The sequence below is a fragment of the Syngnathoides biaculeatus genome, chromosome 5 (genome assembly GCF_019802595.1).
Source record: "Syngnathoides biaculeatus isolate LvHL_M chromosome 5, ASM1980259v1, whole genome shotgun sequence".
Taxonomy (NCBI): Eukaryota; Metazoa; Chordata; class Actinopteri; order Syngnathiformes; family Syngnathidae; genus Syngnathoides; species Syngnathoides biaculeatus.
The window spans coordinates 27010721-27026290 of record NC_084644.1 but is presented as its reverse complement, the minus strand read 5'-3'; the positions used below and the strand labels follow the sequence as shown (position 1 = coordinate 27026290).

At 41.7% G+C, this 15570-nt stretch overlaps 1 protein-coding gene across 1 annotated transcript in view; it reads left to right on the top strand.

The window, feature by feature from the left end:
- stk40 (serine/threonine kinase 40) overlaps positions 1–13275 on the top strand; it is a 74290-nt gene extending 61015 nt beyond the window's left edge. Inside the window, exons 12-13 of the mRNA XM_061820956.1 lie at positions 12897–13039; positions 13162–13275. Of these exons, the coding sequence (XP_061676940.1) occupies positions 12897–12996 (100 nt within the window). The 3' untranslated portion in view covers positions 12997–13039; positions 13162–13275. The remainder of the gene's footprint in view (positions 1–12896; positions 13040–13161) is intronic.
- The last annotated feature ends 2295 nt before the right edge of the window (positions 13276–15570 follow it).

Below are 15570 nucleotides of genomic sequence, written 5' to 3'. Positions count from 1 at the left end.
TGGGATTCCAACAAGTTGGATTGTGATTTTATATTTTAGCTCTGCATAGTTTGACAATGACAAACTTTGGCCTTGTTGAACTTATAATCATCGCATTTCACCATAATATCATTCGTCAAGATATGCTCGGAGGACAATTACAATTGACAAATGGACCTTAAAGGCATAATTCTTGGACTCCAAGGTAACTGTGTGTACTTTTACCACAGGCAAAAATGTGCAGGTATTTTCCAGAGCAGTCAAGGTTAAATTGTGAAAGGCTTGGATGTTATTGCTCAAAAGACAATAGTGTAGCCTTATTGTGACCCCAATTTGGCAAAAGAATGTCTCTACGGAATAGAACTCTTAGTTGACGTGAATTGCATTGCTTTTTACCGCTAATGTGCTAAAACGAAAATTCATCTAATGTTTCATCATCATAATCACGGAAGCTCTCCTTGAATGGCGTGATGATATTTCCCGACTGCGCCCGGGGCAAATGTTAGCTCACGATAGTCTGGAATAGATGAGAAGCGTCCTGTGCAAGTTAACGCTTGCCCCCGCAGTTCACAGGGGAGAGATGTAAAATCATTAACCGCTTTGAGCCTGGAAGCAACTTGTTGCCATGACTGAAGATGGAGCTGGTGAGAGAGAAACGAGTGTTACAAAAGGAATGCAGCCCCACAAAGCCGATGTCACGCTCTTAAAATACAGCAGAAACAAATATTCTATTCGTTCTTTGTGGAAAAAGGGGCGAGTCACCCGCCACCGAAGACATCTGAAATTGTTGTTTTGCATTGCTTTTTTCTTTTGTTCCATTATCCCTACATCTAGTTGCAAGTAGTTTTTTTTTTCTTAACAACAAAAAAAAAAAAGGTTTACAAGGCTGGGAGCAGAGTTGCTACAGATACGGCAATGCACTTCCAGCCTAGCATACTCTATTAGGCTAAAGCATACATTTTAAGCAAAAAATAAATATATTTCTTAAATGATCAAAAAAAAAGTAAACTGTAAATGTATTTCTACTATGCAGTTTATTATCAGGAAAAGCAAAAAAATATCACTTAAAAAACTATTTTTTTAGGCTTGGAACGCATTATTTCATTTTCCATTCATTGTAATGGGAAAACATGCTTCAATTTTCAAATGTTTTGGTTTTCAACCAGCCTTCTGGAACAGATTGTGTTCGAGAACCGAGGCACCACTGTAATTATTTCTTTTTGGAAAAATTAGGTAATCGGGCTCCCTATAGCACTTTCTGAAGAATCACCAAATTAAATGTACAAAGTCAGCATAATTGTTCAGTGCTTTGAAATGTTTTGAAAAAACTCAAATCAAGTGTATTTGTTAAATACAGATCTGTAACAAACTTTGCACTTTAACATTTCATACACAACTGACGTCCAGGGATTCAACATGCAGACTGCCGAACCTGAGCTAGCAAAAACCAACTCATTTATTGACTCCTTCTCAACAGGCCAGACCCCACCTTTTAGAACCACACAAAAGTCAGACATACTACAAGGAAAATGTGACAATAGCCTCCCCAAGGGGATACAAAATAAATAAATACCTGCACCTCACGTGCATATTTTGGATTGGTATTATGCAAAAGCAATTTTTATGTGATTGCTTGAATAAATTAATGGGATGACTGGGAAAATAATCAATTCTAAAATTATTCAGTAGGAAGTATTAAGACTATGTGAAAGATAAATAAGAGACATCCAGCCATCCATTTTCTTATCCTCACATGGGTCGCGGGAGTGCTGGAGCCTACCCCAGCTGTCAATAGGCAGGAGACGAAGTCCACCCTGAACTGGTTGCCAGCCAATTTCAGGGCACAATCACACCCACGGGCAGTTTAGTGTGTCCAATTAATGTTGCATGTTTTTGGGATGTGGGAGGAAACCGGCGTGTTTGGAGAAAACCCACGCAGGCATGGGAAGAACATGCAATCTCCACACAGGCGGGTCCGGGATCAAACCCGGGACCTCAGAACTGTGAGGCCAACACTTTCCAGCTAATCCACCGTGCTGCCTAAATAAGAGAGAGTATATATAAATAATCAAATGAATATGATCACTACTTTGTAGATTTTCCATAAACGGGCAATTCTAGATTCTTAACTCCGGAAAACATAAGAGTCTACTGTATTGAGATTTACTTCCTCTTTCAGAATTTTTTAAATCTATTTTTTTCTGACCCCTTTACAAGATGTTCACTCATTCACTTGATATACTTTCATTTTTGCAAGTGCTCAGTTTGTTGTCACAAGTGTAGACGCTTTTCTACCACATCTGGAGGGGTTTGTTCAGTAACACGGGCCAGAGCACAGCAGTCGCTGGTGAGCAGATGGACGCCTCCGACCCCAAAGTGTTGTTACACTCGACCGTGAGTCAACAATTCCCATGCAGCTAAGGGAGTTGGTGGGAGGGAAAGAAAGAACAGGTTGGCAGGGTGGCGACAGGAAGTCCACGAGTGTTGAATGATTACATGAGCTTGAGCTTCAGGGGGGCAGGAAGCAGATGTCTGGCTTATTTATCGAGTCAAGTCTCCACAAAGGGCTCTATTTTCGTGACCAGCACAAATTCAGCTGCGTGCTTGCACTAGCTCACCGAAGATGCAGGCTAGACCCGATTTTAATAATTTCCTGGACCAGCAAACCCACAGCAGATTTAAAAGTGGGATATCTACATTGGTGTGGGCATCGTCACAGCCAACTCCAATCCTGTGAAGACTTGTTGATCCATGGGTGTCTGGAGCATTAAACGTTAGTGTGTACCCTTATTAAATACAGACTGAGTGGATGAAACCCTCTGGCGACTTAAAAATGAATCTACAGACCAAGTATTCCGTCCATCCATTGTCCACTGCCCTATAACACCATAGCTGCATGCCAGCCAGTATGTGAGTTGATTTAAAATATACAATAATGACGACAATGTTTCAATGAATGGATTACTCCATTGATTCAGAGGGTTCCATGTCTGCTGTTGAAATGCGTCACACCACACATGTTCAAGGAACCTGCTTGCCTGACTGCCTGTGAACTGCGTTAGATCCGCTGCGCCAAAAACTAGATGTGCTTCCAGTAGGCATAAGTTTAGAGGCACTTTGACAGCAGAACATCACTCTCCAAAGTGCATTCCAGGTGCCCCCGTAAAAAAACATCTAGCCATTGACTGCTCTGCCAAATTGGCAAACACGCACAACAAAGTCAAATGCAGCAGTTTTGACGCTCAAGTGCACCAGTGCCTTCTACCAAAATATATTCCAAAGGGCTTTGCGTTTATTGTGCTCCTTATGGGTTTTCAATCACCTTCGCTCATGCCATATGACAGGGAACATATCAATAGGACTACTAAGACTATGCTTTTGTATTACTACTTTATCCTAGGTTACGTTCTCGTGATCTTGCCTGAGCCTCTGATCTTCTATTCCTTTCGGCTTGTCTCGTTAGGGGTCGACACAGCGTGTCATCTTTTTTCATCTAAGCCTATCTCGTGCATCTTCCTCTCTAACACCCACTGTGCTCATGTGCTCCCTAACAACATCCATCAACCTTTTCTTTGGTCTTCCTTTCACTCTTTTGCCTGGCAGCTCCATCCTCAGCACCCTTCCGCCAATATACTCACTCTCTCGCCTCTGAACATGTCCAAACCATCGAAGTCTGCTCTCTCTAACCTTCACTCCAAAACATCCAACTTTGGCTGTCCCTCTTATGAGCTCCTTTCTAATCCAACCTGCTCACTCCAAGCGAGAATCTCAACATCTTCATTTCTGCTACCTCTAGTTCTGCTTCCTAGTGTTTTTCTGTGCCACCGTCTCTAATCTGTACATTCATGGGCGGCCTCACCACTGTTTTATAAATTTTGCCTTTCATCATGGGGGATACTCTTCTGCCACAGAGAACACCAGACACCTTCCCCCAACTGTTCCACCCTGCTTGGACCAGTTTCTTCACTTCTTTACCACACTCTCCATTGCTCTGTATTGTTGACCCCAAGTATTTGAAGTCATCCACCCTCACTATCTCTTTGTCTGGTCTTTCTTAATCACAAATTTTCACTTTTGGGGGCAGTCCAGAATGTATCCCCCATGATGAATGGCAGTTCTCTGTACACCTAAAAGCTTCCACTATATCTGCCTATGATAGCAGACTTTTATATGACCTCATCGTTACTGTTGGATTTTACATCCAAGACTACATGTTTTTGTGTTGTTTTTTTTCCTCAATTTACAGCCGGTTGCTCTGGAGCTCCCGGCGGCCTGTCGGGTCCTGTCCTCTAGAGAATCTGCTGTCAGGTACAACCTGCACTTTGTCTCATGTTCGGTCGCCGTTAACTGGCAACCTAGGCTCGGCTCGGCAGTCCGCATCAGTAGCTGTGCGTGCAAGCGTGCTATTAAAGCCGATTACAGCCATCATGCCCCCTCCTGCAGTTTAAGGCTAGGCGGAAAACAGACTCATTTGTCTTCAGTTCTCATGATGTCGCTGTGTCATTAAGTGAAGGCTACAGTTCACTTCAATTTGTTTCTCAGCACTCATGAATGCTAGCTTGTATTTTTAGTGCAAGTTTGTGGGATACTGGATGCTCATTTCACTTCATCTGGATGTGTTTATGCCGATTGCAAGAGATTGGGAACATCTAAGATCCAGGGTGTACATTATGGTTCTCTGGACACTGTTATCACCATTTTCCCACCTTCAAATCTCACTTCTTTTTTCTCGGCACTTAGTGCACCCCAGCATCTGAGGAGAATAGAGAGAGAGAGAAAAGAAAAAAAAGTTCAGCCAGAGAAAGACAATCATGTGATGCTCTTTATGATCTGGTACTTGGCAGAAAACAGCTTGGAGGCCAGAGACACGAGGCGGATGGTCTTGTTCCAATAAGTGACTCTTCCCTGAAACAGCGAAGAATTGAGCCGTCCATGTGGCAGTCAACATCGATTAACAGCATGAAAATTGGGACAAGAACACGAGGTCCGTGAACCAGGCGACAAAGTCCCTGCTCCTTCCTGAGTTGTGTTCATGCTATTAGATTGTAATAATTAGCCACATTTGAATAGTTTAGTATATTGCCATTTTTAAGAGCCAGTAAGGATTATCCCTGTTCCGAACACATTGATGACTGTAACATAAGCTGAACTCGTTGACTGCCCGCTGTTTTTATCACCGTTTCCCACAGTTGCAGAACATTTTGGTCGAGCGTTCATTGAACCTACCTGAACAGCAGACCTTCTTTCATTCTTGAGTAATCAGTTGGCAAACATGCATTGGTTTCACCAAAAACAATGATCTATGACCAAAAAGCGGTGAAAAATAGCTTTTTGTGAAAACAAATTTGGCAGGCAGACCAATGACTTTGAAACTAATATTCTTTACTGATTGTGACACCTTAAACTATAAAACAAATCAAAATCGAGAAAGTGCATTTGATTGCAAAATAATGTATTTACAGATACAGTATATGAACTATGAAATATGTCGTGAGTGACACTGAGTCAGCCCATAGCTCAAATTGAACATCAGGGGCTTCGTTACATGGCCTTTCTCACTCATTCTGCATCATATTTTCTCACAATTGTGACACACTATTATTACGACACATACTCTCTTCATACCCTATATATTCATACGCTGTTCAAGTGTGAAGCGCCTAAACCCATCCAACTTCCAGTGTCTGGACATTTCACAGTCATTATCAAAAGCATGGCAAATCCAGATTCCCTCCCAAATCTTCTGCCTCTACCCAAATGCCGTGTTGAGCTTGGATTCAAAACTGTTGGTTTGCGTTAAACAAAATTCATATTTGGACCCCGAAGCAAAACAACAGAAGATCCATGTTTACAGACTTTATTCAACAAGAAAATGGATGGCTATGAAAAGGGACAGATGGGTGTAAGATATTTTTTAGATGATAAAGGAAAGGAAATTATGTAAAATTAGCTTGAAATGATATTCTTTTTTTTTGGGTGATCATAGTGTGTGGTACGACAGTTTATATATCCATCCATCCATCCATTTTCTTAGACTCTTATCCTCACAAGGGTCGCGGGAGTGCTGGAGCCACTGCCAGCTGTCAACAGGCAGGAGGCTGGGTACACCCTGAAATGGTTGCAGGCCAATCCCAGGGCACATGAAGATAGACAACAGTCGCACTCACAATCACACCAAGGGGCAATTTAGAGTGTCCAATTAATGTTGCATGTGGGAGGAAACCGGAGTGCCCGGAGGAAACCCACGCAGGCACGGGGAGAGCATACAAACTCCACACAGGGGGGTCCGGGAGTGAACCCAGGACCTCAGAACTGTGAGGCCAAAGCTTTCCATCTGATCCACCCTGCCACACACAGTTTATATAGTGAATTCATTAAAAAAAAAAAAATTAAGGGTACAGTCAATTACTTGCTCCAGGTTGTTGGATATTTACGGGAGGGCTAAAGCTCCGTGAATAGTAAAAAATGACTCTACCATCAATAAGTTTCTATTCTGTTGTGATTGTCCGTATGTAACCGCTTGAAAAGCTTCAAGGCACTGCAACTTTTTTTAGTGGTGTTTTGCTCCAAAGTTCCATTGTGACAGCCCAGAATTCTTTGTGGAATACCCTCCATAAATTTGCACTCAGTTGTCTCTTGCGAGACAAATTAATGTCACTCAGTTTGTGTTTTCTATTAGACTGTTAGACGAGCATGTACTCGACTCCAAACAAAGACCTCGATGTCTGTGGCCAAAGACGCGGATTAGTCTAAATAAGCAGCCTGAAACCAAAAGACACTCGGCAGCTGCTTTCAGCCTCCTTCCCTGTGCCGTCGTGTTTGTGATTTTCGCTTGGCGCGCACAAACAAAAGTTTCATGCTAAACCGCCGTCAAATCATAATTGCTAGTCTGGCTGTTCTATGGTGTCTTACCTCCAATTTGATAAAGTGTAAGTGTTAGCTGTGGTGGCAAAGGGCCCTGTAATATTCTCTGCATGCGAGTGTGCCAAAGTGCCCAACTGACAGCGCCACTTTCATTTCACGCACGCCCATCACAACCACTTAAGGCTGTCTTGCGAAATGTTTTAGTAAAAGGAAGCCATTGAATACGCGATAGTACTTGATATGATTCTTAAACGTCTCTTTTTTTCACCCCACACGAATAGTCTTTGGTTATAATGTTTGCCAAACATCCAGACGGAAAATTTCTGTGACGGATTTTTTCACTCATCGTCCTGAAATAGAAACCAGTCACTCCTCTGTTTTTCTGCATTTTTTAAAAGGAAACCGTAAACACTGTTATTGTTGATTATTCTGGGATGTGTGCCTGTTTTTCTTTTAACTTTTTTTATTTACACGGTCATTATGTGTGATATGGACAAGAAGCACATGGTTTTTGGTCAGTTGGTTTGTGATCCTACAGAATGTTATCTATGTGCCAAAACATTTTGTCACGATAGCAACAATAATCAATCCATTACCTATTCTCCAATCATCCACCCATCTTTTCATCCACCGGTCGATATACTCATTCTTCCATCTATCTAGTCTTTGTTCCATCTAATTATTCTTTCATCAGTCTGTGTATTAATCCACCTCATCCTTTCCCATCTCATCAGTCATCCATCTATCCATACAATCATTTGTCTGTCTGTTCATCCATCTGTTCATCTATTTTCTTTACACCGAGCTATCCATTGAGTCATTTTTACATCCATCCAGATGATGACTTTTATAGCCATCAAACTATCTGTCCATCCATGGATCACCTCATTTATCAATTGATTCCTTCTTCCATAAATCTTATAATTGTTCCATAGAATCCTTCTTCCATCTATCTAATCATTCATTACTTTATTCATTCATTTACAGAAAAAAGGTGGCATGGTGGCACAGCTATAAAGTGTTGGCCTCACAGTTCTGAGGACCCGGGTTCAATCCCAACCCTCCCTGTGTGGAGTTTGTTCTCCCCGTGCCTGCGTGGGTTTTCTCCAGGCACTCTGGTTTCTTCCTACATCCCAACACATGCAACATTAATTGGACACTCTAAATTGCCCTTAGGTGCGATTGTGAGTGCGACTGTTGACATGGTTGTCCCCTGCCTCCTGCCCATTGACAGCTGGGATAGACTCCAGCACTCCCTGCGACCCTCGTGAGAATAAGCGTCTCAGAAAATGGATGGATGGATTTACAGAAAAACAGATCATGCTTCAAGGAAGATGCATTTTTGGGGGGTTATGGGCTTCTCTTGATGGATAACTGCAGGCTGTCATGGTAGAAATGGGTGAAGTTATCAATACCGAGGAACTGTCAATTGTGTCAAATCTCACTAATAGAATGTCGGCACTTGGTACTTAAATAGTGGGGGAGGACCGATTTATGACAGGAGTCTCAAGACTGTGCTTAGGCTTGTTTTTAACCCCACCCAAATCCAGACAACTAAAATGTTGAGAACGTTTTTCACGCTACATCTCAACTATTCAATACCAAACTCTTCCATCTTTGCACATCTTATCAGCACTCATCTTCTAGCATATTTAATGTATTAAGAAAGAAATCACCAAAATCACTTCACTTGGTCTTCAGTATTTCTACAGGTGTTTTGTCTCCATCTACATACAGCCTTAAGACGCTGCCAGTCACTTGAACCGGAAGGAAGCACTTTGTTGGTTGCGAATAACCCCGATGCATCAATTCATAGTCCATCTTAACCCTTAAGAAAAGTTCATACATTTTAAAAGCATCTCACCAATGAAGCCAAGAAAATGAAGGTAAACCTATCCCATGGATGAGAAGAAATCATGGAGCATTTCTATGTCCTGTTAGTTGATGTTGACACAAATAGCAGAAGACGTCACCGGAGAATGTCATTGGTACATTGGGGAACATGAAAGTAATATTCCCATTTTCCAAAGAATATCAAGATTTTCGAACAGATGCGGAGCAGGAGGGATGTGACATGTCCAATGCGTACAATCTGCATCTTAGAAGGTTTTATGAAACTTGTCATAAAGCAAGAAGAAGGCGCGTGGGAGATCTATTAAAAATTGCCCCTTTTCAGAGATATTGCTGCGTTTTGATTGGCACGTTTCTGGGCTCATCTGATAGTCGCTACGAGTAGATGGAAATGAGTTTATGATTGCAAAACCGATTTCGTGCTCTGTATCCCATCCCATCTGTACCGCAAAGATCTGGTGGCAGAGGCTTCCTCTGTGCTTTTAAATAGGTGGGGGGCCAAGGGTCATCAGGCCCAAAGAGAGAATTTCTTTCACCGGAGCAATGGTGTTTAGGTGAGAAGTTTTTCCAAGGACATTCTTATGTTTTTTGGTCCTGAGGTGAAAGAAACTTTTTGTTCTCTTGTCATTCCCAGTTAACTTGTTCATGGCTTAATTGTCACTTGACTTAAGCCAAGGTTGCAACATATGTTTGCAGTCTGATAACAGCAGAGCGTGCTTTTCATTTGACAGATTTGATCATTCTCTCAGGGAGGATTCTGTTCCATTTGCAGCACTGAGGGGTCATGCATTTTTTTCCAGATGTGAAAAATAAAAAAACATTGCCTTAGACCAAGAAATGGCAAAAATTCTCCAGCCACCATTCTGCTCCTCTGTCCATCCATCCATCTTATTCCATCCATTCAGTCAATTATTCTTCCATCAAGGCATATACATGCCATGCAATCAGAATCCGATCAGAATCTGAATAAGTTTTAATGGTCAAGTGCGTTAGAACACACAAAGAATTTGTCTGCGGCAGTCGGTACAACATTCGGAACAAACTAACAAGAACAAACGATAATAGACGTTCAATTAATAGGAACTGCAGTATTCCTTAAAAGAGTCACAGTTGTGCAAGATGCAGTCTTCTTCATTGAGAGCTGTAAGTATTTTATTTTTTTTTACCTAATGTTGTATTTGCTTTTTGAACTGAACTACTGCCAGCTAATGATTGCTCCATCCTCCTTCATTCATCCATTCAGTCATTCTTCCATCTATTCAACTTTTTCTTTCTCCCTTCAGAAATCCTCCAGGCATCCCTTGATCAAATCCATCAAATCGCTGGGCCATCCATCCATCTATTCTTCCATTCATGCATTCTATCATTTATCCGAAGCATCCATCCATTCATTCGCCTAACATCCAGCAATCAGTCCATCTATTTGCACCACATGTTTGCAGCTTGATAGCACCAACAGTGTGTTTTTGATTAAAGACAGATTGGATCTTTCTCTCGGGGAGGCTTTTATTCTTCCACATTCTCAGCACAGATGAGTCATGCATAGATGGAGGTTTTGCCTCCTCATGAGCATTTAATTTCCGCTCAGTCGTCCTTCCTGTCATTATATTTCATCTTGGAAAACCGATCCCATCTTTTGTCACCCCCCTCAGGTGCAGATTACCAAGCAAAGTCGCATGTTTGGAAAATGAGTGGGCGACCTCACAAATATTATCATATGTTCCACTCCGTCGCGTTTTTGTTCCTTCTGAGCGGGCCTCGTATCTTTGTTTGAATCTCCCACCTGTGGACAGAGCCTCCACATTTGTGGGCTCTTTCCTGTATGTTCCGCCAGCGCTTATCAGGGTGGAGTGATAAGTATTTACACTAACAAGCATGCTGCCCCTCTTTTGTCTGTAATCATTCAGGAAAAATCGTCTGGTGCCCTGTAATTAGAGCGCTCTCGTCGCTTGTTCAGACTCATTGTCAGCCCCACTCTCCTCACGGGAACTTCCTTTCTTCTGTCTTTTATATCCACCCTCCTTCAGATCGACCCTGGCATTTAATCGGCCCGAGGCACAATAGTGGTCTTGAATGACTCACAATACTAGAGTTTAATTATTTTGACAACAGTGACACGTCAATTTTATTCACGTAGCACCATCGTACAACTAAAGTTATCAAACTCGTCAGACGTTATCCATCCATTTTCTATAGAAATTGTCCTTATTAGTGTGGCAGGTGTGCAGGAGCCAATAAAGGTGGTGTACAAATTGAACCAGTTGCCAGACAATCGCAGACATATATTATGTACACATTTACTGTATAAGAATACTAATTGAACCCTACATGAGCAAGCACTTGGGAATGGAGGCAAGGAAAAACTCCCTCTGAGGAAGAAACCTCAGAAACCGATGCTATTCTCAAAAAGGCGACCGCTTGTCTCGGCTAGCTCGTTTTAGATTGACATACAGAGATTAGACAGAAAAAACTGGACAACAGAAATGAGTGGGTGAAGGAAGGATGAGAGAACAACAGACATGACAACAATAATAGTCCTTTGTTTTACTAAGGTGCATGTAATGAAGTCAGAAACAACGATACTGGTCTCCTCCCAACCCCAGCAGCTGAATATTCACCAACGCCACAAACAATCAGATAAATTGGAATGTGCTCCTTCAGCAGCAGAAAGCACTAGCGACAGGAGACAGCGCGAAAGACGAAGAGAAACAAGTTTGGAACACACCACTGGCTGGTGAGAGAAGAGAAGAGAAGAGAAGAGAAGAGAAGAGAAGAGAAGAGAAGAGAAGAGAAGAGAAGAGAAGAGAAGAGAAGAGAAGCTTGGTGCATCAAGGGAGTGCCCCTGGCAGTCTCGACCAATCGAAGCATAACTAAAGACATGAGCCAGACGAGCAAACTTTATCATCAAGGAGAGTTTTAAGTTTACCCTTGAAGAGAGCGAGAACGAGAGGTTGTCTGCCCTTCTCACTGTGTCAGGAGGGGATCCTGATAATGTGCTGCCCGTCATTCTACTGTGAAAATGTTTGGGGAAACACAAGTAAATGTAAGATCTGGGGACATAATCCCGTTGTAGTCGCTCTATCGGCCACCACAAGCTTTTTCTATAGGTACGATGCTACATGGGCATGTCGAGCTTCGTATGAAACAAGAACTTTGAATTCCATTCAAAATTAACATTAGCACCAGTGTTTTGTGTCAGTAAAGTTGTAAAATATATTGACTTGGTGGTTTAATTTTACTTTTGATGTTCATATACAAGCCATTTAAAAATGGATTTCCCATGCTATTTCTCCATCAACCTCAAGTGAAAAAAGTTCAAATTTGTGTTTTGCGATAACTGTCCTCGCCAACCCCAAAAAAGAAAAAAAAACGCCTTCTCTAAATCCCTACGCATATGGGTTCAATAAAAGCCAAGTCCCCCTCACAGTTTGTCAGATTTACAGCTGAGATGGCAAAAAGTAAAAAGTGTAATGCAAACCACTCCATCACAACAGTTTGTAGTCGCGCTAGTTTTCTCGTGTAGACATCATGTCATAGCGAATAGAAGACAGATTTATTCCTTTGATTGACATCGTATCAACCCGCTAATGAAGCCAACTAAATTGAAACCATTACACGGCATCTGTTCTCAAGGTTGATTTATAATTTGGACAGTAAAAACAACAGTGGCACTGAAATTATTGCGTTGTTCTTCTCCCTCGCCTGACAAAAATAAAAAGTCACAGTTTTAAAGAATGAAAGATAAATACTGAAGAGCCCATTTAAAAACGATGACCATTTAAGAAAAGACTGTGTATTTGACTTTGGCAGTAGTAGAAGTTCAGACAGTGTAAAAAAAAAATATCCATTCGAGTCGACTAAGTATTGCAGATTACAGAAGCATTGCACAAATATTCAAAGGAGCACCATTACAGAAGAAGAAAACTGCACCTGGTTCACAGATTCTGATGTTATTTGTTCAAAAATCTGATGGCATCTCGCAATGTTTTATTTTCATGCATAGAAATTTTGCACTGTTCTTGAGTGAGGCAAATTTCTCATTGAAGATCCACTCCTATTTATTGTGTTCACTATGAAAAAGCTAAGATTTAGTTTGTTCAGGTGGTTCAGGTATAGGGGATTAATACAATGCCAATAAAATTAAACAACACATAAATAAAGCACATATATGTGTTTCCCTGATTTTTTGTATGTATGTACAGCTCTGCTGTGGAAGGTCCCACCTCACTTTCCTCACTCTTGGGAGTCTGTGGGCTATCAAGAAAACTGGTTCTCTTTGGAGATCTTGAAACAATGCAGTGAATCTAGCCGGGGCTGAGAAATAACTACTCCTTTTTGGAATAAGGTGAGCATTGCCATGGAGATAGTGAGCATTCCCTCGTAGTCTAGATCCTGAACCTACTTTTGTGTCCTGTGTCTCCTCTCATGACATTCGCATGATCATATGCTTGCCCTTCTGGTCATCAGGGAGACTACCGCTCAGATTGTCCAGAAGTGCTGCGGCACTTTGAAGAGAAATGAACTCAAAACACCTCCCTTTTGACATGATGGAGTTTGTCAATGTAGCGGACCAAAATCACCAGCTGACACTAAGTGGAAATGTCCATTGTTTTGCCATCCTGAATGGCAACAAAATGTGCACTCTTGAATTATTCAGTGATGCCCTCTTTCCAAAACTGAGAGCACGCAGATTAAGAGTTCGTTCTTGTGTACAGTCCTTGATGTTCCCTTAAATAAAGTGGCAGTCTGCAAGTGCTCATGCAGAACTGTTTCCAGTGATGCCACAAAATACACCAATCCTCTAAAACCACCAGGATTTTCTGATCCTTTACCCTCACCACGGCCACACAGTGCAAGTTCAAATGCAAAGTTAAGACGATCTATTATTTTATATCGCCTATACCTGTTTTTGTCAACCTCTTTATTGTGGTTATGAATGTTCAATCTATAGCCTTCCTCAAATTGGCAAGCAATGTTTACTTTGGCAAACATGGCTAGACCGTATATTTTCCATGTGGATCCCAGAAAGTTCATGCTTTTTTTCTTTTACACCAAAGTCTTTCAGTGCAGTCACATCCAGAGACCAGAAATGACATTGATTGATACAAATGACAAGTGAAATTTTTTTTTAAAACAGTTAGGCGGCCACTGGACAGCACCGTCCCTGCAAATATCGCTTGCATTGGACTCAGACTCAATGCGGATTTCCAACTTGTAGTGAGAGTTTCCCGAAAAACATCTGAGTGGCTCTAGAACAGAAGTTATGTCATATGACAAGACAGTAACGATAAAAGAATCCTTTTGAGTCTTCATTAACTGGACATAATTTATCCCGCTCAATTAAAACTACATATGCATATCACTTTTGATTTGAATTAACTTTTTCTCTGTTCTTCATGGAACTGCATCAGCTGACCGATAGGGCGCCGCCCCTAATGCTCTGATTGACCACTGTTTGGTCGCTCACATTGAAGTCACTGAAAAGATTCTTCCTATTAAAGAAGATCTTCTTGATAGCATATTGTCCAGGTGGCACCGATTATCCCTGTTCGCATTGCCAGTAAAAGCAGACAATGTTCCATTTTTTCTCAAAGTCTTTGTTCTATATTAAGGGCACTGCTATGGAATAGGGGGAAAAGTTAAGATCGCAGTATTCCTTAGGGGTGGTATCCAAGCCATAACAGAAGCAGGATGAGGAGAATTCTGCAATGTTGGGACGGGTAAAAGTTAACAGCCGACATGTCCTTCTTCCACCCTTTTTGCAAATGTCACCGACAAGCCGACAACTATGTCAACTTTGTTGTTTCAAATGTTGTCTGATTGCAGGATTTCATGCCTCTGAAAGTGCAAACAGTTGCAGCAGTATTTCACCTCACTGGGCCCTGTGTAAACGCGTATAAATTTAAGATTTGATGTTTCTGCTCTGATTCAGCAATTTTGCTGGGCCTTGTGTGAAAGAGGCGATTGTTGAACCGCGATTGGTATAGCGCATGCACTACATACAGTGTGGAGTATGAAAAACACTTCTAGGTCATAAATATCATTTTTGCTTGAAGCCACTATGAACACAACGGGATGGTCATGAGACAAACTGGGGGGTGGGAGGGGCATAAGCACATGTGACAGCCTGTGATTGTAGTGAATGCCTGGCGAGATAATTCAATTGCCAAACATTTGTCACGGTATTCATAGTGCAGAAGAGAAACTTTGTTCATTAGTCACAGTAAAGAAGGGTGCACACAACAAAACCAAAACATAAAAAAATAATAGGGAGTAAAACAACATGAAAGCAGTCCATATTATGACAGGAATTATATTTGTTACCGAGTATCTCACACTCACTGCTTACAACTCTTCGAAAGCTAAGACATGTTTGATTCATTTGCAATACCTGCTCCGGCAAAACTGTTCACAATGCTTCATTTTGTCCGTATAAAAGACTGAGAAGGAGACTCTGACCACCCCCCTCCCCGACAATGAGGCACACACGAGTGCACTGTGTGAATAACAGGCTCTTTTGCATGATTCGCTAAAAGCGTTGGATTGGTAAATTAGTTGTTGACAGAAAACAAATATCAAACATTACTGAGCAACAGTATCAATGTGCACACTCACACTGATGCCGACCCTGGGGCCAGGCAAGGCAGCGGAGTTTCATTTGATACTGCCGTGGTAGCCAATGTGTTCCAAAGCTCTCAGGCATCCATGTTTCTTCTGCAGAAATCCTTGACAGAATGGAACAAATGTCAGAGACCCCATCAGAACCTGACTGGCCGGGAGGAAACGTATTGGCGTCTGTGGTCCGTGGCTGAAAGGTTGAACATAATTAGACTCAGTGGCCCCATCATCTCCCACCCAATTGCGTATACCATGATG